At 45.6% G+C, this 27,025-nt stretch overlaps 1 protein-coding gene and 1 long non-coding RNA gene across 2 annotated transcripts in view; both read right to left on the bottom strand.

Moving 5' to 3' along the window:
• Nucleotides 1–250: 250 nt before the first annotated feature.
• Nucleotides 251–2,142, bottom strand: LOC310871474. Its single transcript, XR_014570308.1, has 3 exons — nt 2,059–2,142; nt 593–955; nt 251–380 (listed from the first exon to the last, which is right to left on the bottom strand). It is a non-coding gene; the product is annotated as an uncharacterized lncRNA (long non-coding RNA).
• A 2,970-nt stretch (nt 2,143–5,112) lies between these two features.
• LOC310871349 (apolipophorins) overlaps nt 5,113–27,025 on the bottom strand; it is a gene marked incomplete at its 5' end in the record, with an annotated part of 37,043 nt that continues 15,130 nt past the window's right edge. The window contains 21 exons of the mRNA XM_083782835.1: nt 5,113–5,197; nt 5,996–6,089; nt 6,951–7,150; nt 8,369–8,592; nt 8,952–9,044; nt 9,167–9,283; nt 9,438–9,575; nt 10,339–10,422; nt 10,850–11,009; nt 12,669–12,811; nt 16,965–17,153; nt 18,081–18,292; nt 18,721–18,895; nt 19,373–19,531; nt 20,002–20,135; nt 20,476–20,631; nt 22,857–23,081; nt 23,542–23,695; nt 24,674–24,846; nt 25,248–25,339; nt 26,539–26,721. Coding sequence (XP_083638961.1) covers nt 5,194–5,197; nt 5,996–6,089; nt 6,951–7,150; nt 8,369–8,592; nt 8,952–9,044; nt 9,167–9,283; nt 9,438–9,575; nt 10,339–10,422; nt 10,850–11,009; nt 12,669–12,811; nt 16,965–17,153; nt 18,081–18,292; nt 18,721–18,895; nt 19,373–19,531; nt 20,002–20,135; nt 20,476–20,631; nt 22,857–23,081; nt 23,542–23,695; nt 24,674–24,846; nt 25,248–25,339; nt 26,539–26,721 — 3,109 coding nt within the window. The 3' untranslated portion in view covers nt 5,113–5,193. The remainder of the gene's footprint in view (nt 5,198–5,995; nt 6,090–6,950; nt 7,151–8,368; nt 8,593–8,951; nt 9,045–9,166; nt 9,284–9,437; nt 9,576–10,338; nt 10,423–10,849; nt 11,010–12,668; nt 12,812–16,964; nt 17,154–18,080; nt 18,293–18,720; nt 18,896–19,372; nt 19,532–20,001; nt 20,136–20,475; nt 20,632–22,856; nt 23,082–23,541; nt 23,696–24,673; nt 24,847–25,247; nt 25,340–26,538; nt 26,722–27,025) is intronic.

Below are 27,025 nucleotides of genomic sequence, written 5' to 3'. Positions count from 1 at the left end.
CTTGCCTGTAACACAGTGCAGTTGTTGTGATACGACAGTGACCCCTGCTGGCCATTCCCCGTCATGACGTCCCCGGCAGCTCTGGCGATGCATTCCTCAATCTGCATCAGAGCTTCACCATTGTAGTTGTAGTAGCCCCCCTCCTGTGTCCCCTCCGCCTCCGTCCGCCTGCCGGTTAACAGCAGCCTCCCGTTCCCCGGTAGCCCCCTGAAATATTCTAGGTTGTTGTGACTGAGCTGGCCCTCCAGGTGCCAGCGCTCGGGGCCGCTCCTCGCACTCAGTCTCAGTGAAGCCCTCTGGTCGTCCAGACCAGTGTGAACCACGCTGGCCGTCCACGCGCCAGCCTGGGGGTCCCGCTCCACTGACCCGTTCAGATAAGACTGCAGGGCAGAGAGACGACAGGAGACTGATTCACTTTGGATTTCAGTTACATTTTTTTGCCTTCTGGGGTTATTTTAATGTCTACTCAGGATTTCGTGTGCCCCCAGACTTGATTCAATATTTAGTTTAAGAGCCAATACATTTAGATATTTGGTATTAATTTCATCAGACACGCCCTATATAAACCCTTTGTAACTTCTAAAAACTCTACCTGCAAGGAGGGACATTCAGACTCAGCAGCCCAGTGCCACCGTGTCCTTCCCTCGGATTCCGTGGTTCCCGTAGCTCTGACGGAACAGTCTCCGACTCTGATCAGAATGGCCCCGGCCTGGCCAGAGGCCCCCGCCCCGTCGGAGGCGAAGGCCTCCACAGTGGTCCTCGGGGCCAGGCCGAGGCCAGCGAGGCCGGGGAAGGAGTGTGTGACGGTCCCTGAGAGACGCGGGGGTCTGCAGGTCTGGCCCAGCTCGAGGGCCACGTCACGCGTGTCCACCCTCAGCCTGGAGGACAGTGCCAGCCGGCAGGGGACGAGCGACAGGAGACCCTCGAGAGACAGCGACACCGGTAGGACAGATCCCTGAGGGACACACAAGCAGGCAAACGTGCATTGGTGGAAAAAGTACTCACACGTGCATTTATAAAGACTCACTGGCACAGAGACACGACCCCTACCATGAACACAAATAAACACAAATATTGCAAATGCACACATATAATCACAGAAAATACACGCAACATTCACAAAAGTACAAACATTTAGTTTACTTTGAACGATTCATAAACTGTGTACACAGAGATTACTGTATGTATCATTAAAAATCACACCTGTGTGAAGTGAGGGGCGCTAATATATTAAAGTCTAACTCATGTTGATTAGGTGATGTAATGGTGATGTAAAACAAATGCCAATACAAACATTAAATGCCATTTAACAATAAAGAGATATGAAGGACAATTATGAAGTAATGAGGGACAATATGACGTAAATTTTCCCTTCATTGTTAATGGCATTTTTAAAACAAACATTGAACTCAAAACAAAAATTAAACCTGTATATAGGAGTGGCTAGCAGTGAGCACCCCTCAAAAATACCTGTCCAAAACCTGCATTCATAAACAATCTTCAGACTTGCAAACAAGGCCTTTAAGGATCTCTCAACCCCAATCGTCTACACAATACAATCTTGAGTGTTAATTTAACATGAGACACATTGCGAGCTTGTAGATCATCTATTTTCACTACTACTGAAATAGAGCTCAAGTGGTTCATTCATTCCTAATGTATTGTTGTACGTTTGGGTCCTGGGGAGACTCTCCACAATGATCATTTGGGTCTGGAGCTCTAAGGTTTGGGAACCCCCGCTATAGAGACATCCCACCAGAAAACCAAACACACTCTATTATCTCGCTTGGTGAGAAGCAGAGCAGACATAACAACATGGAAGGTGTCGTTCCGCTCTGTCGCTAGTCAAACATTAGCATCAGCTTGACCTCGGTTTGAACTCCTGTTTCAAAGGAAGGCGTGTTGATGTAAATCAGTACTCAGAGCTCTTTAACTGAGACATAATGGAGGGGAGAGAATAATGAGAACTAAGTTACGTTACCCAAAAACGTAGGGCGTGAGACAGGCTACAAGGCAAGGGACCTGAAAAACTATTCCACTCCATGTGAACATTCTTACCTGGAGAGCAGGGCAGTAGTGAGACACACTGACAGCAAAGTCTGCCTCGGAAGCCTGTCTCTGCCGTGCGCTGGCCTTGACGTGGCATTGCCCCAGCTCCACGCCTAGCTCCATGCCAAGGACATCTGCGGTGGCAGGACCCAGCAGCACCAGGGCACCATGCGTGGGGACGCCTAGCGCCTGGATCCCCTCTATGGAGTGCTGGATGGAGCCCCTGATGCTGAGCTGGGGGCGACAGGCTACGGAGAGGCTAACAACACCCTTGTCTTCTCCGTCTGCTTGGAGAGAACTGTACAGATGTGTGGAGCAGTCGGAATGGAGCAGGGAGCCATTCATGGAGAACTGGGAAACGGGAAGAGTCTGTGGAAGAAAATGAACAATACATCCAATTATAAAATATACAGTTTGTAGCACTAAAACCTGGAAGTGAGTTTGCCAGAATGTTTTCCCCCAGGGTCTGTGGTTAATGTAAGCCTAAGGGAGTTTGTTACCTCACTGTTGAAGCACACTGTCAGCAGTGTGGTTAAAAAATGGTAAAATAATGGTGTTTATTATTGTTATAATAGAGATTATCTTGTTGAATACATGTGAATACCATAAGCACAAGGAGTGATCTCGTCTTTTGACAGAGCTTCTTAATTTATCAAAAGCACAAAGCTAAACATTCCACTTAACTGGAAGTTAGCAAAGGGAACCCATGGCAGGAATAACTTCCAGGTTGGCCTACAAAAACACTTCTCTGAATTCTAAACCAATGTATATATGGTACATGTATTTGATAACATGTACCATATTTAAGTTATTGTAGCAGCTGGACCTAATTAGAAGTTTAGAACCAGGTTCCTACAGTACCTTTTGATGATATTTCAGTTGTCTGTCTTACTGTCTGTCTTACTGTACACGGAACACTGACTGAATGCATTTATTATTGACCTTATATTTCTGTATGTCACAGAAACCACCAATCTACACCCACACTTACAGTACACTTAAAGTACCCACAATGGAAATGAGCTCTCTAGCTTTTTTGTGTTTTATCCTGCATCCTTTTGACATTTGTGTTATTTTTGTCAATAAAATCAATCAACCAATAACCAATACAGCATTATCAATCATACAACGGAAAGATGAAAGTCATCTCTGGCGAGGAGATGTCTTTGTTCCTTTCCTTCTGCTGGGAAACAGTTTTTCTGGGACGTCCCAGTGTTTCCTTGTCTAACCTTCAGTAGGACACATCGCTGGCGGACAAACAGACTCCAGGTCGTCTTCTCGTCCACCTCTCCTCTGCGGAGATGTCCCAGAACCAGTGCAGAGCACGTGTCGCTTTCCACCTCCAGCCAGGCCCGACCGGGCCAGATGTACGCGCCGACAGTGAGTCCCGCCGGTACACCCACGTCAGTTAGCTTGGCCAAGTTGTGCTGGAGGACGGCCTTGAGAGAGACACGAGGCTCCCAGATGGCAGTGACATCTAGCTGGGCAGAACACGTGTCAAGAGAGACCCGTGCGCTACCAGAAAGGGAGGTGCTGCGGAGATGGCCTGAGCCATGCACATCCACCCTTCCTGGAACGGTGGACGCCAGAGAGGCCCACTGGTGCTGGAGTGTCCAGCCCAGCTCGGCCTTATGGTCCCTCAGCAAGACTGACGCGAAGCAACGAAGGGAATCCTTCTGGTTCTGCACACCCAGAGAACCTTTGAATCCACCGCTCCCAGCTCGTCCCGTTATGGTTAGGGATGTCTTGTGCAACGCCCCGCCTTCCCCATCCCTGACCTGCACCCAGGCCAGCCTTCCCAGTCCTCCACACCGGGCCGACACCACCAGGCTGGAGCTGACCGAGTCCCACGCTCCACTGACGTCTGCCCACACATGACACCAGCTTTCCAGCCTCATGCGACCAGTCACCTCCGCTTTGTGTGTGACACTTGGGGTCCCGTACTCAAACAGCCCATGCAAGCCATGAAGCTCGGCTTCCTCCAGCCTCAGTGCCCCGATCAATTCTGCCCGCCAGGGGCCGACAGCCAACCCGATCCCCAGGGCCCACCTCTGAGGCCCAGGCCGGAGCAGAAGCCTGAGGTTAGAGTCGGCGGGCAGGCCCAGGGACAGCAGCAGTAGCCTGGAAGAATGGGTTAGGTTAGCCCTTAGCTCTATCTGACCAGCGGGACTGTAGCAGCCTTTGGCTTGAGCTCTGAGGCTAGGGTGAGCTAGCGCCAGGCCGTAGCAGTGCCTGTTGTTGTGTGGTCTATAGGAGCGAAAGGCTCGTACCTCCACGGGATTGCCGGCCACGCTTCCTGAACACTGGGCTGAGAGGCGGTCTGCTGCGGCGTCCCCTGTGCAGTTCATCTGTGAAAACAAAGACCCCTGTTGGCTGAGTTTGTTTGTCAAAGGAAAAACTGGGAGAGAAGATGGAGGAATTTCACAAAGGAAATATAGAACACTGGAGTAGAGACTCTAAACATTGTAGTACACCAGTGTGCACTGGTAACCGAGGGTATTGTTCAGAAATAATCAAATTTTCTGTTGAAAATCTTTTATCGAGTTTTACAGTCTTTTTTTGCATATTACAGTCAGGAAAAACTCTAAAGCTGTGTGTTCTCACCTGTAAAGAGGTAGGGATTACTCCCTTGAGCTGCCTCATTTGTTGCCATAGTGACAGTGCCACGTTAGCTTTGCTATTGTTTGCTCTAACATCAAAAAGGATGTCAACCATTTTTTCCTCTTCCATGTCAAGGACCAAACCTGCATTCATCCCCTCTTTGTCTGTCTGAAGAATGGAAAGAAATAGAAACAATTACATTTAATTAAATTAATTAATGGGAAAAGCAAGGCAACGCAAGTTATCTGTATAGTGCATTTCAACAAGGCTATTGAAATTAAATGACAGCGTTCTGCTGTACACTGTAAAGACACCATGCACAGTACCTGGTAATGTGCTGTGGCCTGTATGGAGCTGGGCAGGCCTCTGGAAAGCAGGGCCAGGCTTCCATGCTGAACCCCGAAGAGGAACTCCCAGCGTGGGAGCGGCTGGCGTCTCTTGCTCCCCTCAAACTCGGCCGTCAGGTTGTCACCCCCGGCCTGCAGCTCTGCCAGGACGGAGAGCTGACCGTCCTCCTGGAGCCAGCTCACCTGAGCGGCGCTGTTACCTGGGATACCTTGCAGGCAGACGTTTTTTTATAGGATTTATGAAATATAGAAAATGCATTTGCACAGACTTATTGGCATTTGATATGCCAATGAAGCATATCGTTGCTGTCGGGGCTCCGTTCATAAATGGATGTCAACACAACATATCAATGATTTATCTTATCTAATGGTTGAGTCTGAAAATGTCTAATTGTATTCTCTGCAGTTGTTTGTCTTGCGGCCATAAGGACTCCGTTGTTGTTCTTGTTACCAGTCTAAGTGCCCTTTTTTATACTGTATTTATGTATCTGTAGTTCTGTACTGTATGTTTTTGTTTGTAAAAAAAAGGAAAATGCAATTAATATATTGCTAAAAACAAACAAACCTGGAAAATGCAATTAATATATTGCTAAAAACAAACAAACCTGTTAAAACTACACATGGAACACAGGTTATTATATTATAGTTTGGGACATACAAGGTTCCCTCCTGACAGTGAATATAGTAATCAAATTGATCTTAATATGTAATCAAATTGAACTTAATGTATGTAATCAAACTGAATTGAATGTATGTAATCAAACTGAATTGAACGTATGTAATCAAACTGAACTGAATGTATGTAATCAAATGAAATTTAGCTGAATTGAATCAAAGTGTTACAGGAGGGTTTACCTGCAGCCTGAAGGAGGTGGGAGGAGTGAGTCACATGGGCAAAGACCCCACTGCTCCCCATAACTCCCATTGGACGGCTCACGTTCATGCACAAAGACTCCTCCCCGAAACGGGCGCACAGCCAATCGCGGGCCATGCCATACCCGTGTCCTGAGGCTCCCTCGCCACCTCCTCCATCCTCCTGATGTCTCAGCTCAACACTGTACACATCATCCATCACTCTGACTCTGAACTGCCCTGCGCGCACACACACACACACACACACACACACACCACTGCTGTAAATAAAATGTACATTTCCAAATGTACCAGCTTGTTACGGTTTCGAACCCAGGTTCGAACCCTCCACCTCCACCTTCCACTTCTGGTGTTCCTGGGCACAACCAAGGGGCCAGTGAGGCGCTCCAACGTTGAAGCACTGGGCCCTAGTGGTAAGAGGAAGGACTTTAGGCGGACCCGTGGATTCATGACGAGGAAACCCCGTGCAGCTGGGCTTTAACATTGAGCGCTCGGTTGCACTTCCGCATTTGGGCACCCAAATCGAAAAAAGGCGGAAGTAGACGGTCCTTCCGGGTGGGGGGGGGGGGAGCTTCGCGCCAGATCAGTCTCTATCCTTTTAATACTCGATATGGGCATAACCCACTGCGCCGTCATCACTCTTCCTGCCTGGGAGTGGCACTGCACACCTGTTTCCATTCTACAATGATCACCAGTCTTAAAAAACCCTGCCTTCCCTCCCACTCCTCGCCAGATCTTCCCATAGAAACGCCTGGCAAGTACAGTTGCTCTCTACTCAGTTGCTGTTCGTAGAGCTTTTCTTGTGTTTTAGCTGCAGTGTTAGCTGTTTTGCTAATTTGTTCCTTTCATCCTCCAGACCTGGCTATCTGCCGTGCTACTCCTGGATTTAGTCACCCCTTTATTTATGATACATATAATCTACCTAATTATACGATAAGAGTATTTATGTATTTATATGGATTTATATATATATCTATACATTGTCATTATCCTGCTCAATTTGGACATTAAAGTGCTTAGCTGTCTCTTGAGTGGTTGCATTTGAGTTCAGAACACAACTCAGTCTTAACACAGCTATACCTTCAGTGAGTGTGTCCGACTGTCCCAGCGCCCCGTCCAAGCCCAGGGCCGCGGGCAGGGCAGTGAGTCTGGCCAGGGAGTGCCTCAGGTCGCCGGACACAGCCAACTGGAGACCTGCGTTACCGCTATGCACCACAGAGCCTGTCACCTGGGCCAGCAGGGCCTCGTCTCCCTGGGTGTAGGAGCCACGAGCAGACACACTGGCAGGACAGGGGACAAGACAGGCAGAATGTACAGTATATGGTTGCTGGCCGTCGGAAACCTCTTATCTACATACATTTACTTTTTGTGTTTTTTCGTAAATGAACGCCCTACATTTTATAGCGCTTGTTTAAGTACTCAAAGCGCTTTACAACGTTAATTCATTCATACATTGGGACCCACTTGACGGTGTCACATCACACAAAAGCATCAAAAGTAGCAGATCCACAAGCTTGAAAGTTGAGCTTGTAGGTCTGCTACTTTTGCTGCTTTGTCATTTAAATCCTGAAAAGTAACAGTTTTGGATATATGAGGTTTCCACCCCGACAGAGACTATATTACAAATGCCACTGTGTTGAATATACCGTTAGTATAGGGACTTGTGTGGACAGTGGTTCTCAAAGTGGGGTCTGGGGATTCCCAGCAGTCCTTCAGGAGATCCAAGGTGTCAGCAGAGAAATTACTTAACCCATTCTGACCTGAGATCAGATTCATACGAGGTTTCCACTGGGGACATACTGGTCTGATGAACCCATTCTGACCTGAGATCAGATTCTAAAAATGTCAGTCGTTCTTCGATTTCTTTCAAAAATAGCAGATCTACAAGCTCATAGCGCGCCACTCGGTGGTGCGCTATGAGCTTGTAGATCTGCTATTTTTCAATAGCTAAAGCATAACATGATGATTAATATAGCACCAAAATCAGTTCAATCAATTTAACCCTATTTATACTTTTGCTTTTTGAAAATAGACGATCTACAATAATTTTTGAAAGATCTAGAATAACCTAGAAACATCTATAATTACACAAATCTTGTCTTATGGGGTCGCTGGCACAAAATCTTTTGGGGGTGGGGTTCGTTCAAGCGACCAAATATGGATTTTGCGGGGGGAGGGGTCATGATAATATTTGAGAAAAGGACATCATTCAGTAGAAACGTTAAAACCATCAAACTAACAGCATGTCTAGCCCATTCTGACCGGGCACCCATTTTGGTGTCAGCATCATGTTATGCTTTAGCTATTTTTGAAAAATCGAAGAGCGACTGACATTTTTAGAATCTGATCTCAGGTCAGAATGGGTTCATCAGACCCAGTGTTTGCCCGGCGGAAACCTCGTATGAATCTGATCTCAGGTCAGAATGGGCTAGAACAAACTGCACACAGAAATGAACTAAGTCACTGCTGTGTGCAAAGTACGGCGCCATCGTGCACACCTGTGTGAGGAGACGTTAGTGGCCATGTCCAGGCGCAGGTGGGTGGGCGTTAATGGGAGCAGGCTCTGGGAGAGGTCCAGCCTCAGTCCCACGGCTCTGCCGTCCCCCTGGAGGGAGTGGGATAGCCGAGCCCCCAGTAGAACTCTGTCCTTCCCGTCGGCCCTCACGCGCACGGAGCTGACCGCTCCGCCGGCCGCCATAGACATGTCTGCAACGGCCTGGGCCTTGGGATGTCGAATGGTACAATTAGCTTCACTTACAGGTAAAAAACCTCATGCATATTAAGAAGTTAAGCCGTGAGTATTATAACTGTGTTTTTACATATCTTATAACGCCCTACAGATCCACATCTTCTACTTTTGCTATTTTTTTTAATTGAACCCTGAAAAGTAACAGTTTTGGACATATGAGTGAACTTGGACATTTTACTTTTGCCATTTTTGAAAGGTTTGCGGATTGTACAATCCCCAAATAGTGACGTCCGGGTTAAATGTGGTTAAATGTATTAATCACTGTGTATAGGTTTATATTAAAAAACAACTGCTAGTTAAGCTAAGATCACATCTGGCCAAGAGAAACCCACCTCCAACGTTTTGGGGATCTTGGATTTGAAGGGGTGACTGAGAGATGCGTGCAGAGCGACTCTGCCTGACGTTCCATTCAGGCGTCCGGAAAACTAACACAAATAAATAAACAAATACTTGTATCTGAACTATTGTCACTGTGGAGCTATGAGAGACACAATGTTTGTTTAGTTAAACAACGACTGATATGTGTACAGTATAGGTCATTACTCACTTGGCACTCCTGGCGCTCGATCCGCACTCTCCCCCTGGCCAGATAATCAAACGCAGAGTTGTTTTGGGGCTTCCATGACACGTCTGCCTCCACTGACGCTGAGGAGGGGAGTTGCAGCTGTAACAGCAATGGTACAAGAATGTCCAATGTCCATGCATCAGCAGAACACTCCTTACACAGTCCATATAGCCTTCCATGTGCCATACATACTGTATACTCAAGGTTAGGAAATACAGCTTAAAAAATCTTCTTAGTAGATACCCTGGTTTACCTGCAATAGGTGGGTGAGGTTGGCTTTAACTTTAACCCCCTGATGACTAGAGTGCAAAGAGTTCAACAGGACACCTCCATAGAATGTCAGTCTGTCCTTCCTTCCTATGCGCAGCCTCCCCTGAACCTCTCTCTGTGTCTGGAGAGGAGAGGAGAGTGTGATAGGAGAGGAGAGGAGAGGAGAGGAGAGGAGAGGAGAGGAGAGGAGAGGAGAGGAGAGGAGAGGAGAGGAGAGGAGAGGAGAGGAGAGGAGAGGAGAGGAGAGGAGAGGAGAGGAGAGGAGAGGAGAGGAGAGGAGAGGAGAGGAGAGGAGAGGAGAGGAGAGGAGAGGAGAGGAGAGGAGAGGAGAGGAGAGTGTAATAGCAAGTTTAGAATGCCAATCCGTTCTAAATAATGTCTTTATCTATCTACTTGTATTCGGCAAGCTTTTACATCAATGTGCTAATTCTAACTCTATTACAGCTGTCAATCTAACAGCTGAGCTGACTTCTCCATGCTTACTCTCACTCTGTCAGCTAATCTGTACGGTACCCATGAAACTAATGGTTGCCCTTATCTTTAGTACATATCCTTATATGACCATTTAGAATAGCATCTATGTAAAAATGGACTATGAGAACTGTCTGAGATTTGGGAAGTGTTCTTCCCAGAGGGGCTACCAGCGAAGTCCGGGAGGCCTGCTCTGCTCAAAAACTGACTGGATATTGATATTTCCCATTATAAGAGGACAGGGGAGAGGAGAGGACAATTGATTGATTGATTGAATACTTCATTAGACCGTTTGGGAAACAGTACAGCAGCACAGTCACAAACGATAAGCTTATATAACATATATTTGTTAATTATAAATTGGTGCCTATCGTGGGTGCCTGCGTTATGAGTTACAATGGATAGCAGCCTACCTGGTTACTGGATACCGTTAAGCACGCTTCTGAGTCTGAGGGAATAGTGTGAGAACTGAATGGGTGTATCAAGGCGGAGCAAACCTACGGACAAAAAAACCCGAAACAAAAGAGATTACCCCACAGAACACTCAGGCTTTCAAGACACGGGACTGCAACGGATGAAATTGAATACCGGTATGCTCTTACTCAACCACAAGCATGTCCTTTATTATGTATGTCGGGTGGAAACCTCATGTCAAAAAAAAACGGATTCAAATTCAAAAACAGCAAAAGTAGCAGATCCACAAGTTCGAAATGCGGCACGATGCGTTTTGATGCTTTGTGTGACGCTGTAGTATGATCCAGTAGGATCATACCACAGCGTAGTAGGATGTAATTTAGTATGTGTAATTCAAGAAAAAGTTAGAATATGGAGATAAGAGGTTTTCACCCGACAGCAACAATATGCTCTTACTCATGTGCATTACTACATAGTAGTGATCTGCGTGGCAAGTTGCCTGCGACTCACAAAAGGTCGTGGCAGCTGGTAGCCGAGGGTGAGGGTGTGAATGAGCTCTCTGTGGCCGTGCAGCACGGCTCTAGATTCCAGGACGTAGAGGCCCTTGAGCAGATCCACAGTGAAGGTCTCCTGCACCAGGAGACTCTGGGGGAAGCTCTGGAACGGCTGCCTGTGCAAGAACACATTGCTGTTATGACGCTGTCTCCACACAACGCATCGCACATCACACATTTGTTCAATATGTGTTTATGATACGTTGCCCCCATAGCACTTCACTCTCCCTTACACCCCTTCCTGCCAGCTCCTGCTCAATATCAATGCTAGCGACTGACCTGAGTGAATGTAGGGACTGTATATAGAGGGTTTAAGTGCTTAATACCTTATACTGTATACTTCCGTTGACCGGGGGGCCAAGTACGTGAGCAATCTCGTATGTGAGCTGCCTTGTAGATCTGCTAATTGTTTTATAATAATAATGTCAACTATTGTCACCTAATGTTTGCCTATTATGCTCAGAATAGGGACCCTGGGGGTTCATCTATCAAATATATCAATCTTCTAATATTTATATAACTAGTCCATAACTGTTCTGGGATATGAGCACCCAAACTATTTGTACAGCAATATGTCCAGTCCTCTGTCCTCTTCTCCCTCTCTTTGACACTTATAGACAAATCCATACTGGGGTGTACCATTGAGCTGATTAGCTACACCTGGCCTACAGGGCACTGCTCCATGAGAATCCATATTTCTGTGGCAATTCCGGGAAACCCGTTATGCTTACTACGCAAGCTCAACTCATTTAGACTGAGCAAGCATATCATGGAAACAGTCTATAAGAACCTGATAAGAGGGAATCTTGACTTTTAACATGGCAATGTGGTACTGTATGGCAATCTTAATGTAAAAGGTAGAAGCAAGCTGCAGCGAATAGTGAACCTAGCCCCAAAAATCATTGGGAAGAGACAGAAACAATTATATCTACAAGGAAGTAAACAAAGCTGTCAAGATAGCTCTCATTCAATCTGCAGGGAGTTTGAACTACTTCCCTCTGGTAGACGGTACAAAGTACCAAAAGACAACCGTAACATCTTTAAAAGTCCCTTCATTCCTAATGCCATTAAGGCACTAAATGATACTATGTCTCGCTAGATGTGGTGCTCAGCCAATCACAGCACAGAATGACACACCTCCCAGCCAATCACAGCCCCTCCGTCTTCAATTTCAGCGCCATACTTGGTAATTTTCCATTCAATACTGAAATCATTAGCTAGATATAACACCCGTCCGGGGATATGACATACCTCTCTCTCTCCCCTTATATATAAGGGGCTGTTCAGCCAATCAATTTCATAAAAGTATGGGTCAGATAATGAAACCTACTGTGTATCTAGGCTTTAAAGACGATAAGAGGACAGAGCCCGGACCCACCTTCTCCTTTTGCATTCAGCAAAATAAATACATAAAAAGGGGATTGGACTATATCTAATAATCTTAGTAGTGTCCTCAAAATGTGTCATTTTGCACTGTGATTGGCTGAGCATCGTATAACGGGTGTGCCACAGGGGAAAATATGTTAAAATATATATATATATGGCAGATAGAGGATAGAGGGGTATGGACTATAACAATACATAATTATCTAATCTAACAATAACATAATATGTATGTCACCGAAATTTAAATTGGCTACATAATGGGTGTCCCCCGTGGCACCCGTTATTGTATAAGCAGGCATACAGAGAGAGAAGGAGGAGGTAGAGGTTTGTCACACACCCAAAAGGGTATGGATTAGTTTGGTTAAATGATGTAAAGTGATGTTACAGACCTGAGTCGCAGCGTTGCAGCCTTTTGGTACGTGTTCTTATCCTTCCTCACTTCTTCCACTGACCCGTCTAACATCATCTCCAATGACGGACTCTTTGGCCTCGACAAGATCATCCTCATCATTGCTTGCCTCTTCTTCAAAGTCTGCAACGATTAGGAAATGCAGTCTCAAAATGCATTATTCTGCTGTAGTTATGAGAAGTGGTCTGAGGTCACATGAAAGAGACAGAAAAAGAGGTTAAATATCGGTAGAACAAAGAAATATAATAGACAGATAGCATACAGTATGTGAATGCATTTATATTACTGTATGTGAACACATGATAGAAACCAAAATCCAGCAAGGGCCATATGTGTGCTTTAGACCTTGAGACCGGTGTTGATTTGGATGCAGTGTGACTGCACCTCACCTACGCATCTGCTATTACTATCTGCTGCTATTTCAACTGCTATGCCTCGTTCCATTGCCCTTTCGTCTAAACGTGTGTAACGCCCCGGGGATTCCTCCTTCGTGTAAAGTCAACATCTTGTCCACTCCAGCCTAAAGGGGGATTCCTCCTTGGCTGGGGATATTAGGCATTTGGCTCTGAGTCACTCTGCTACACAAGCACCATAAGATATCTTTACAATACTCATATCGGGAATATATTCTGTCTCTATCCCTTTACAAATTACAAATGGGAGCATAATGTAGGAAAAAATAGCTTCACCCACTTTTGCACACATGTAAACCTGTGATGTGACTAATAAAGTTGAAATGTGTTGGACATGAATATTTGCTTGTGTATTTGGCAAAGGGACAATAAAGGGACAATGCACAATAAATGTATACATTTGCCGTCGTTGGGAGGGTGTCATCAGTGGATGATACAAAACAATAGAAAAACATAAAACATGTAAATGCAGTCCTAGCAGAAAATCACAATATGATTTAAAGAAAACTACACTGATTAAAATAATCAGCACCGACTTAGACATAATCAAAGGCACATAAAATAAAACAACATACAAGTGATCACGACAAAACATCATGCAATACATGTAAAGTGAAAAATAATATGAAAATTGCAAAATATTGTAAGAACTCGGGCCTGTTCTCGGGTGGTTCTGGGACGTTTTTTTCTTTAAGAAGACCCTCCAGTTTCCCCCTCATCTTTGACAGAGCCACAGTCACGTCTTCAAAGTAGCTCAAAGGGCGAGTCTCGACGCCGTTGGCTGGCTGTGTGGATTCAACGATGCTTGGGAGGGTGTTGTAACTGTGTAGAAAATGGACGTGGTCTTCTATGCATGAGAGCTGCTCCAGCTCAGCATGTCGGCTCCTCAGCTCAGCGACCTCCTGCTCCAGACTCTTCTTCAGTTCTTCAGCACAGCTCACGTAATGGTTCTGCTGGTCTAGGATCAGCTCCTTCACCTCGGACCGTCTTCTCTGAATGAACGTGATGACCTCGGCGAACATGTTGTCACTGTCGCCCACCGCTCTATCGGCAGAGTTTGCGAGGGACTTCACCTCCTGGTGAAGATCCACCACGTCTTTCTCCTTCTGCTGTATTCTCTGCTGGATGTTCTTCTGACTCGTAACGAGCTCTTTCTGTTTCTCGGTCCACTCTGCTGAAACAGAGTTAAGGTCGTGACCCTTGTGTTGTTCTATGCCGCACAGATAGCAGATGCACAGCTGATCGGTACGGCAGATTACCTTCTTCACCTCGTGGTGATGAGTGCAGATGTTCTCCTGGAGCTTAGGGGACGACGTGATAAGCTTGTGTTTCTTAAGGGCAGCATATTGATAGTGAGGCTGGAGGTGAACGTCACAGAGAGAGACCATACACTGAAGACAACTCTTCCGCGCTTTCAGTTTTTCTCCATTGCAGAAATCGCAGGCAACATCTTCAGGTCCAGCATAGACAATATCAAGAGGAACAGCTCGGAGTGCTGTCTTCTTCAGGCTCACCACTTCAGCCAACTTGTTCTTCAGATCAGGTCTTGATTTGAATTCCTGTTTGCACTGTGGACAGCTGAACCTCCCTTTTTGATCATCCTTATTCCAGTGTCCCTCAATACATCTACTGCAATAGTTGTGTCCACAGGGAACCCTCACTGGATCCTTCATTGGATCCAGACAAATAAGACAGCATTGTTCAAGGGCCTGCTGTTCCATTTCCTTCATCACACTGCCCAAAACGGAAGTCAAAAGGGCTCTTATCGGGCTGAACCACTGCCTAAATGTGCATTCACACGTCATAGATATGTCATAGGTCATGTATAGGTCATAGGATGACACAGGTCCACAAGGGAGCCATTCAAAGGACTCAACGGAGGTCAGAGATGGACTGAAACATTGTCCAAATATGGAGATGAATGATGTCATAGTACTGACATCAATACCGATGTAAAAGATCACTGGTGCTGCGCATGCATGTGCAAACTACATTCAATATGTCTGCGCCCTTGGACGCCGATAGGAAATAAGCATCTACGTTGCTGTCGCACACATTTAATTCATAGAAAGTAGATTGAATAGATTATGAATGAACATTTACAGAAAACAGTAGCATAGCCATAATGTTCCACAGAGGGGTTTTTCACAGGGGGAAGACTATCGTTTTGGGTCTGTTGGTGCCTTATCTTCAAAAATCGCCTGTCACACTTTTCAAAGATTTGGATTTCATTGGTCCTCCACTTACAACCCCACCAGAACTCTGCATACTGGTATGCCATTGATGGCTAAATTACTAACTGTCGATGAGATCTTTGCTCGAAGATCTCTGCAGGACTATTTGAGGAAGCTGGAGACTGATTATGGTGAATGTTTGAAACCTGTCATCCCACAGTCCCTCCATAAAAAATATAAAATAAAGGCGAAAGCCACAAAAAAATACATTAAAATTAAAAAAAAAAAAAAGATCACTGGTATCGTGAGTCCATTGCAACTGGCAAGCATTATCTTTGCACAAAAACACAATTTGGGCACATTTGGGCAAATGGCTATGGCAGAATTTAGCCCAAGGAGTGTTTTTCATGCAAAACTAATGCTTGGAATGGATTCAGAATCGTGAAAACCCCCTAGTTTGACACATCACAGGTTGTTAATGGTATGGTCACATAACTGGCGATAATTGGCATTATGCTACTGAATTATCACCTTACGTGGTACCAATTTGTGAAAATATCAGTGTTGGCCCCTGCACTACTAGGGTGCAAATTGTACTAGATCTGGGCTGGCCTTATATGCATCTTAATGTAAGTCTGCAAACAATAAGCAACTACAGCTGTCATAGACATAGTGGAGTAAGAATTAAAAAAATTGGCCCTGGAGTAGAAATATAGTATTTAACTCATTTTGGTGTTTTAAACATTATGTTATAATTTAGCTATTGAAAAATAGCAGATCTACAAGCTCATAGCGCGCCACCGAGTGGCGTGCTACGAGCTTGTAGTTCTTTTTTTTTCACCCAGTGCCAATTATCTAATGTAATCCTGGGCACTACACTTCCTCTGCCAACCTGGGGGGGCAGCGGACTGACCTCATGCCTCCTTCTATGCATGAGGAGTCCAAGCTGCTTCTTTTCACCTGACAGAGGGGAATTTCCCCGGCCGGACGTAGCGCGTGGAAGGGACACGTTATTCCGACCAGTTCCTTTCCCCTCCATCAGGCGCTCCGGCTGGCCAGGGGGAGGTAGTTTTAGAGACCAGGATTACGGCATGTTTTTGTGAGGGTATCTACCCTAGGGGACACGGGGAGAACATGCAAACTCCACACAGAAAGGCCCTATCGCCGACCCCCGCCTCGGGTATGGGCACTGATGACGCGGAGGAGGGAACACGCCGCCAGTGCCCACAGCGTCCCCAGCGGGAATCGAACCCAGGACCTTCTAGCTGTGAGGCGACCAACTGTGCCACCGTGCCCCATAGTTCTGCTATTTTTGAAAAATCGTGAAAATGTGCCTGAAATTTGGAATATATTTTTTCAGAACATTTTTTTTTTAACTCAAATCGTTGCTTCTGGGGAAGTCCCTGGAACAACATATTTTCAGATGGGGGTCGGAGGCCAATTACAGATAATTTTTGGGGTCCTTGACATGAAATGTTGAGTGATATAGGCCTAGAAACATTTCAGGGTATTTCAGAAAACTGTCAGGATTTAGAAGACATTTTTTCAGGCCTAAATGGGTTAAAAACAAAAATCTAAATACTCAAGTAAAGCAAAGTACCTCATAATGGAGTAAATTAAATGTGGTTACTTTCCAGCCCTTGCTCCACTCACCTTGTCGGTGGTGTTGAGGGCTGCGGTGAGACCCACCTTGTCGGTGGTGTTGAGGGCTGCGGTGAGACTCAGGTTGTGTTTGCCGTAGCTGGAGGCCATCTGGAGGGCGTGGCTGTACCTGGTGGCCTCCAGGGACACGTCCCCTCTGATGGCCGCTGTCCATAAGGAGCTCAGGGAGCCTGAGACCTTCACGCCCTGCTTCCCCAGGACGCCCCAGACACCTGCCTGGCATGGTGACAAAACAGTCTGCCTTTAGTCATCAAGCATGAGTCATCGTGTACTTTTATTCCTCAGTCATGTACCGTGCGCCACGGCAGCAGGTTTAGGATGGATCATGTGTTCATGTGTGACATCCTTAGGGACTGACACACACACAAGCACATGTCGCTTCTGCAGGGCCAGCATGTGCTTTTCCAAGTGGGGGGCCCTGGTGGGTGCCCTCCTGAATTGAATTCAAATTCAGTTGAAAGATAATTGTGGCAGTTTCTTTCAACCTGGCATACAAAGGCTATGGCTAATTGGGAGGATAGTCTTACGTACACGTACAGTAGCCAGAGAACTATTCCACAATCTCTGAATGTTATATAGAATCTGGAACTACACCTCCCGAAAGCCGAGGCAGGAAGCTTACATCTGTTCCACCATTTCCGTTCTCGAATTACCGCTATGTGGTGCCCAGGACGTCTGTGGACGTCTTTGAAAAACTATTTTGAAAATGTTGAAAGGGCACACAAAGCGTTACAATAGTTTTGTTTAGTGAATGAAATGTGATTTTAGCCAGTCTGTATGGTATAGTTGTATATCAATACAACTACATGGGTGCCTGTGTTTTTTTTGTAAATTAATTCCCTACTTGGTTGCTATTTGTCCGCGACAGTTCTGGACAAACAGCAGGTTCATCACCCGACAGAGACGTTATGCAATACCCGTTGTACGTGTCTGTGTTCCTTTTATGCCCATAATGGAGCTCCGTGGCAGGCATGCCCAAAATATGGAGTCCTGGCCAGTCTATGATGGCACCAGTGCTATTGGGTAGGTCGTAAGACACCCCCCCCCCCCTCTCGTGCACGAGTCCAAATGCTAGATAATCTTCCGGCTTGCAGATTTAATATTAAATACGAAGCAACGGTCATTGATTGTGCAGGTGCTGACTTTGAGGTAGGTGACAGCTGGCGTGTAGAGGTCCAGGCGGGCCTCCTTCTCCCGGCCGCGGTCCCTGTAGAGAGCGTCTAGGACCAGGTTGCGGACGGTCAGCCACTTCCTGGCGGTGAGCTCCGAGGTCAGCTGCAGGGCGCGCGGCGTGGGCCGGCTCAGCTTGTGCGAGGTGTGGACGTACAGCCAGGGCGTGTCCATGTTCAACGAGCCTGGGCCGAAACAAAAGCAATTAATTAACCCATTCTGACCTGAGATCAGATTCATACGAGGTTTCCGCCGGACAAACACTGGGTCTGATGAACCCATTCTGACCTGAGATCAGATTCAAAAAATGTCAGTCGTTCTTCGATTTTTCAAAAAAATAGCAGACCTACAAGCTCGTATCGCGCCACTCGGTGGCGCGCTATGAGCTTGTACATCTGCTATTTTTAAATAGCTAAAGCATAGCATGATGCTAACACCAAAATGGGTGCCCGTTCAGAATGGGTTAAGCGCCGATATCGCCTTTTCACGCATTTTTGAGGGGCGCTATGTCCAGCTTTTTAGTGTGTGTCCACAAACGTTGTCCTACACAAACATCAAAAATTGGGTCGAAACAAGCTTGATTTGCGGCTCAATGTGTTGGTTTTGTTTTCACCTTCCCATTTCTTGTCTCTGTCAGAAGCCTTCCAGTGCAGTCCAGCCACTAGGGGCAGCAGGTCATTGTAGTTAACCTTGAGGTGAGTACTGCTCTCGGACCCGTGCTCTCTCAGGTGGGTGTGGAGCAGCTGGGTCCTGTAGTTCAGATGTTTCTCTGGCACCTGCAGGTTGAACTACAAAATAACAACAAGGTTATTTTCTTTCACTTGGATAAAAGGCAAACATTTCTATAAAGGCAAACAATATCTATCAATCTAGTAATAGATCTATCTATCTATCCATCCATCCATCCATCTATCTTTGTTAAATGTTTGTCCGGGACCCAAACAAGTAAAAATAGCAGGTTAACAAGCTCACAACGCGTTGATTTGCATCACGTTGTGAGCTTGTATTTTCATTCATTCTTAACCATTGATTTAAAAAAAATATATATATATTTTCTTTCGATTTCTTTTAAATTTTAATCATAATTTTTTTTTTTTTTTGTGGAATGTATTTTGAAAATGTTTTGAAATAATAGGAAAGAAAAATAAAGGGACCCATAAGAATGTGTCCCGAGTTGGTCCCGAGTCCCGACCCACTGTTTCAGAAACAGTGTTCTAAAGGGAGTAATTTGACGCCAACGGGTGACGTTAGATGGTGGCTTGTACCTCCAGGGTGTAGCTGGTGTGGTTAGCTGTGGACTGGTTCTTGAAGGACTGGCTGAGGAGCAGCCTGCGTTTGTTGTTGATCTCATCCCAGTGCTGGCCATAGCTCACGTCCAGGCTAGATTTGACATGGCTGGGGCTCTCCTCGTGTCGAACTTTGACCTGCGTGTGACAGACAGAGTAAGGGGGGAGGATCGACAGTATGAGCATGGGCCATTGGTGCATCACTGAAAATCTAATTAGATAAGTCAGGCATGTACAGCAGTTATACAAAGGCAAAAAGAACAGATAATGAGAACACAGCGATAATGAAAGGTACAGAGACACCATTACAGGAGTCACACGTCATTAGTCCTTAGTCCACAGGAATAAGAGTCACAGGAACCAGAGTCATAATGGTCATTCACCCAAGACCATGGACTGGCCCTGGTGCCTGGTGGAGGATCGAGTAAATTCTATGCTTTACCGTTATCAGTGTCACTCAACAATACTCACTATGGCCACCTGAGCAGCCATCACGTATGTGAACCTGAAGGTGAATTTCACCCTTATGGTCGCTACAGAAGAGCCTACATTCGTTCTTCTTACATTAGCATTTACCTTCCGTGGCATTTCTGAAAGCTCTTAGATACCTTGTGGTTGATAGAAGCGGTGTTAGAGCAGTACAGCTCATGTTCTGCTCTCATGGTATAAGCCAGGTTCGGGTCTCTCTCGGCCCTCAGACTCTGAGACGTGTAGCACTCCTGGCGCAAGAGCCGGGCGTCATCTGTACAGGGGTTCAGTTCAGACGTTAAAATAACCCTGAAATAGTCGGATAACAATGGACTACAGTAGAAATTCTCTAAATCTAGATCTAAATTCTAAAGACGAAGCAGGGTGTCTCTTGGGATGCTTAACTATTTAAACCCCAGCATCCGTGTTGTGGGGAAAGCTTTTGCTGAAAATAGCCGATCGACAAGCTCACAAGTCACAAGCGTTGCTTTCCCCACAATAATAGAAAACAAAACCTGCCAGTTAAGGTTCAGGATTTCTGGTGTAGCTAAAGCACCGTAATGTAGCACTGACATTAGCAGTGCAGCCTTGGCCTCCAGTCTGTACTCATTCACCTCCCAGGCCGTACTTGAGCCTCAGTGCGGAGCTCCACAGTGAGCCCTTCTGCTCCATGAGGCCCAGCAGCCTGCTTCCCACCACGCCAGGTAACAGCACCTCCCCCTCCACGGAGTACTGTCTGCGGCTGTCGTCCATCCTGCGCTCCAGGGCCACTAGGATCAGCCAGAAAACAACATGGATTATTATCTCGTTTCCATTTCGACAGGAACCCCACTCTGAAAGCTATTTCAGGGGGAAAGAAGTCAGCCAAGTTCTGGTTTTGTATGACGACAGTAGTGGGTATAAGGGTAGTACTTTCATAGATCTGCTTTTATTCTTGGATGTAATAGAAGCCTTGCACTGCATGTTTGCAGTTCTTTCTTCCAGCATGACTGCCTGTAACCATGGCAATGTGTTGCTTTGACAGATACTAGGTTTTTTTTTTTTTTTTCTCTTAATATTTTTTATCCCACGATTTTGTAACCCATTTTTCACCCCTGTGTCAATCATCTAATGTGATCCTGGGCTCTACACACCCTCCGCCAACCTGGGGAGAGCAACGGACTTAACTCATGCTTCCTTCATGCTTGAGTGTCCAAGTTGCTCCTTTACACCTGACAGGGGGGAGTTTCCCTGGTTGGACGTAGCGCGTGGAAGGAACACGTTATTCCAACCAGTTCCTTTCCCCTCCATCAGGCGCCCCGGCTGGCCAGGGGGAGGCAGTTTAGAGACCAGGATTACTGCATGTTTTTGTGAGGGTATCTACCCTAGGGGACACGGGGAGAACATGCAAACTCCACACAGAAAGGCCCTTTCGCCAACCCTGCCTTCGGGTATGGGCACTGATGACGCGGAGGAGGAAACACGCCGCCAGCACCCACAGCGCCCCGAGCGGGAATCGAACCCAGGACCTTCTAGCTGTGAGGCGACAGCACTACCAACTGTGCCACCGTGCCCCTCTCACAGATACTAGGTTTGATGTTGTTTGTGGTGGCCTAAAAGCATGACTGTTCCACTGTGACTTGTTTACAAGATTCAATAATCAAACGGCTACATATATTGATGTTTATATATACCGTTGCTGTCGGGCAGAAACCTCTTATCTTCACATTTTGTATCAAAAGCATCAAAAGTAGCAGTTCTACAAGCTCGAAGCACGGCGGGAAGCGACTCGTTTTGAGCTTGTTTAGCTTGAGCTTGCCATCATTGAATTTAAATCCTGGAAAGCACGTTTTAGAAATTTGAGGTTTCCACCCGGCTGAGAAGACATGCTTTTGTTGTTGGATGTGATAAATAAATGTAATAGAAGCCCTGCACTGGACTGTTTGTAGTTCTTTCTTCTAGCGTGACTGACCAGTAACCATGGCGATCGTGTTGTTTTGACAGATACTAGGTTTGATGTTTACCTGCTATCCTAGTTTCTCTGAGGCACTGCATTGTTCTCACTGTACTCTAAGTATGTGGATATTTACCTAGTTTGTTGACTAGGGCTCATGCTTACTCTGCTTACTCAGTTTATTTTAACTTGAAAGATAAGATAAGATGCTCGAGTTAGAGTGGGTAAAACATTGGGAAAGCCTGAAATCCACTGAGACCGCCTTTCCACCGGTTGGTTCCTAATGGGAACCGGTTCAGTTGTTTTTGGTTCTTAGTCCATGAGCCGGAGCTCTAAAATTGATGGGACAAACTAGACCTATGTTAAATTGTTTATAGGATCAATACAAGTAAATTAATACATGATAACCCTTCCACAGTAGTAGCTTTTTAATATTTTCTATTATTTTGCATATTTTCCTACATAATGCCTAATTTGCATATTTAAAAATGTAAAATTTGTAATACAATAAATCATTGTCTTTGTGTAAGTAATCAATTGGGGAAATGTCATGGTGATAACAATCTGGTGATAACAATCTAATATACAGTAGGTATGGTTTTGCTCACTCAATTTATAATTAACGTTCCAATTTTGGAGCTCTGGCTCATGGACTAAGAACCAAAAAGAACTGAACCGGTTCCCATTGGGAACCAACCAGTGGAAAAGGAGCCTGAGACTTGTTTACAAGATTCAATAACATTATTACATTTATGTTTATATATATTACATTGTTTCTCTGGGTTTCTCTGGGTTTTTTCGTAAATGAATGCCCTACTACTTGATCATACTACATCGTCACACAAAAGTAGCAAATCCACAAGATCGAAATGCGGTGTGAAGCGATGCATTTTTAGCTTGTCCATCTGCTACTTTAGGTGTTTTTTTATTTGGATCCTGAAAACAGAGGTATATAAGGTATAGCGATTGTTGTTTTTCACATAATGTAGCCTGTTTCTTCCAACATGGAGGATAAATGCTCATTATGTGAAAGCCTCCATTATCGGCTTGTGAGATGAACACCTGAGAGCGAGGCAGTTTCCCGGAATACGTTTTTCACCGTGGCAGCAAAGCTGGTCTTCCTGCCTAAACCGCGAGTCACATTGGCAGAGAGGATCATGGGACGTCCGTCCGCTGCCATTTTGGCCTCCAGGTGATAGCGTGTCCGCTGCTCTGACAGGAGCGTTAGGGTATCAGCCAACACCTGTGGCAGGAACAAAGACAGCAAATATGTACGACTGCGGGAATCTCACAGAGATTAAATGAGAGCTGTTAAAAGACACAACACATACCATGATGTAATAATGATGAATGTTATCGATCAACAGCTCCAGCTTTCCTGTCTGCATGTTCCTCACTTGTTCCAGTTGACCTGGAAGGACAGCGGCTAATATTTTATTTGAACCCCTTTTCAACCTTGCGTTGATATCATTATAGGCGAAATATGTAAAAAGAAAAAAACATTCATCCAACCTTTGATAAACATTCCCCAAATTTGGAACTTCTCGAAGGCAGCAAAGTTAGTCGATCTACAAGCTCACAACCCGGCGTGCTGCGGCGGGGCTGTGAGCTTGTAGATCGGCTATTTTGTCTTGTTTGTTATACAACAAAGTATATAGGGCTTAAGCGGCTAATGGTTAGTTGCGTGTAGTTTTAGGGTTTAAAAGAAAAAGCATGTAGTCATCAAGGCTGCTCCTCTAAAACTAACCCTGGATGTGGATGGTTTTCAGGGGATGGGTGACCTTGACCAGCAGCCTGTGGGGGGTCAGGTCCACGTCCAGAGACATGTCCCTAGGGACGGACGACTTGGGAGTGGCCAGGAGGAGGTGCAGGGAGGCGTCTCTCGGGAGCCAAGAGCCCGTCTAAAACAAACAAACACACACACACACACACACACACACACACACACACACACACACACCAAGTTATGTTAAAGAGATGCGACCAATTATACTTTTTACTGTAACCTTAATCGTGATCTTTGACACAAAATGTTTTTTTATCTTTATTAATATTTCCAGAGGGGCAGCCAGACTTATCATCCCCCCCCCCCCCTAAGTTTCATGAAAGTCTATTGATTTATACTTGATTTTGACAATGACTTTGTTTGTGACCTTGACCTTTGACTCACAATACCTGTAACATTTCCGGGGCATCGTACTAACCCTCCGTTCTCAAGTTATTTTGTTCACAGACAAACAGACACACACACACATGCGCACACACACGCACGCATGCCTGAACACAAGATAAATGTAGACGTTGGTGGCCGTGGTTCAGGAGGTAGAGTGGCTGCTTAGGAATCAGATTCCGGTTCGGTCTCCGGCTCCCAGAAGTGTCAGTGAGCAAGACACTGAACGCCTATGCTTCCAATGACCAGGTTGGTGCCTTGCATGGTTTACCTCAGTGGGTGAATGGGTGAATGTAATGGACGCTGCAAAGCGACTTGGATGGTTTCCTCCACCCTCAGTGGGTGAATGGGTGAATGTAATGGACGCTGCAAAGCGCCTTGGATGGTTTCCTCCACCCTCAGTGGGTGAATGGGTGAATGTAATGGACGCTGCAAAGCGCCTTGGATGGTTTCCTCCACCCTCAGTGGGTGAATGGGTGAATGTAATGGACGCTGCAAAGCGCCTTGGATGGTTTCCTCCACCCTCAGTGGGTGAATGGGTGAATGTAATGGACGCTGCAAAGCGCCTTGGATGGTTTCCTCCACCCTCAGTGGGTGAATGGGTGAATGTAATGGACGCTGCAAAGCGCCTTGGATGGTTTCCTCCACCCTCAGTGGGTGAATGGGTGAATGTAATGGACGCTGCAAAGCGCCTTGCATGACAGTATACCTGCATGAGCAGAGAGTAGGCAGCCTCCAGTTGGTAGTAATGAAGACCTCTGTCTAACTTCAGCAACCTGAGGGACAGGTGGACCGGGCCGGGGGGAGGAAGAACAGCCTCCTGGTGGCCAGATGAGGGGTACGACATGTTGGAACACAGCTGCCAGCCCACCATCTTAGACCCTAGAATGAATAAAATAAAATATAACGCTTTCTGTGTCTGTGTGTACCACGGTTTTTAGGATACAAAGTGAGGTACGCCAATTGTGATTGGCCGGAATGTGATGATGTATGATGATAAGAGAGACCCTCACTTCACACAAATGTGAGTCCTTTTACTTTATTACTTAAAATGATGCTCATTTAGACATTTTATTTTACATTTGATGCCTCGTGTGAAGTGAGAGGCACACAGACACAGAAAGCTGGCTATAGGAGGGGCCCCTCAAAAACATTAAAAAAGAAAACCATTCAAACTCATCCTACATCACATTCCGTGCTCAGCCAATCAAATCATTTTCAGTACAACATGTGCACAATGTACATGTGCGTAATTTCACAGAAAACCCCAGACGATGACTTACAGGTCTTAGGTGTGCAGGTGGTCTTTTCAACCCGACTCTTTGGTCCTTTGATCTCCTCTTTATGGTCACCACTCACATGAAACACTCTGGAGCTGTGAGAGACTAGTTATTATTATTATTATTATGCGTGCTATTATGGATGCAATTATCCAAAATGGTCCTCAACTAGTCATTAAACTAAGCCCACTGACTTCTACAGTTGCCATTCGTATTTTGGCAGAAGAACACTCTCTGATAACTTGACTCCATTGCTTTATTACTTTGTATCAGAAAGGTACAGTGGCTAACAGTAATTAAAATGCAACTTCAAAGAGAATGTTTGTAAGGAAGAAACTACTATTTACGTATTTTATTTCAGTCCCAGAGTTTCTCAGATTGTTTCACTTAACGAGCCGTGTACAGTATAAAATGTATAACTTCAGAGCTATTCTGAGCTAATCTTTGTTATAAAAGTAGTAAGAGTTAAGAGACAAGAGTCTTGGAATCGTGACTTCGCAAGGAGATTGTACAAGTAATTTTGGACAAGATTAAGAATTATTGATTTACAAATCAAAACCTCTCTCAGTAAAATTTGATCCACTGAAAAGTGAAGCAAAGGAGTGTGTAGTTTAACTATTCACCGGTTATGACTATAACAATCCTTACAATAAACAGTAATAATCTACAAGACGCTGCTGTCCGCGACGGTACGTGTGATGTTGAATTGTCTCCATCGGGTGGAAACCTCATATGTCCAAAACTGTTACTTTCCAGGACTCAAATAAATAAAAATAGAAAACATAGCATAGCAAGCTCAAAACTAATGCATGTCTTCGTGCCCAGGCGGTGGCGTAACCGTCTGGGCACCCGACTGGTAATCCAGTCGCAGTGCACCGCGGGTTCGACTCCCGAGCCCGACACGGCCTTTACTGCATGTCTTCCCCCATCTCTCTCCCGTTTCCTGTCAGCCTACTGTCTGTCCCTTCACAAAACCAATAAAAGGCGTAAGCCGCAAAAAAGAATATCTTTAAAATAATTTAGTAATGTAAAAGTACCTCAAACTTGAGCTATACGTACAGTAGTTACTTTCCACGAGTGAAAAACATGCACAAAAAAATGCAACTCGAAACTTGGCGCAATTAGCTTTGCATTTCGAGCTTGTGGATGTGCTATTTTTGTTTTTTTGAAACTTTCATATAATATGATCAAGGGTGTTCGTTCGCGAAGAAAACCCCACATAAAGTTTAAATATATTTGACTTCAGAGAGATCAGAAGTGTCTGCCCTAAACCAACAGAGATAAAAAAGGGAACCTGAGAGAGATGACATCCATGAGTTCCTCAGGTGTGTTCAGGGTGACCCTGAGGTCGTGTCCCTCCTGTACCAGGACGCTGCCGTCCAAGCTGGACGAGCTCCTCAGCTCGGAGCTCCACTCCACAGCGGCCTGACCCAGAGCGCTGTCCACTCCCATCCTGGCTGACAGGCCCACGTATGCACTGTGACAACCACACACACACACAACAGGTCACATTATGGCCAGTTTTTCATGTCAAGGACCCCCAAATTGATATGTATTCAGACGCGGACCCGCATCTGAAAAATATTTGTGCCAGGGACCTCCAGAAGCGAGGATTTGAGTTAAAATGTTCGCTTTAAAAACATACTTGTCCCCCCCAAAAAAGGATCTACAAATGCTTGTATATCTGCTATTTTTTAATAGCAAAAGTATAAAATAAAAGTGGTTAAAATGATTATGATGCTTAACAAGTAGGACGCGCAAACGCGGGAAGCGAACGAAGC

Source organism: Protomyctophum parallelum (assembly GCF_964188405.1).
Source record: "Protomyctophum parallelum genome assembly, chromosome: 14".
NCBI classification, from domain to species: domain Eukaryota; kingdom Metazoa; phylum Chordata; class Actinopteri; order Myctophiformes; family Myctophidae; genus Protomyctophum; species Protomyctophum parallelum.
Note: the sequence above shows the minus strand (reverse complement) of the source record. Positions and strands in the feature narration are given on the sequence as shown.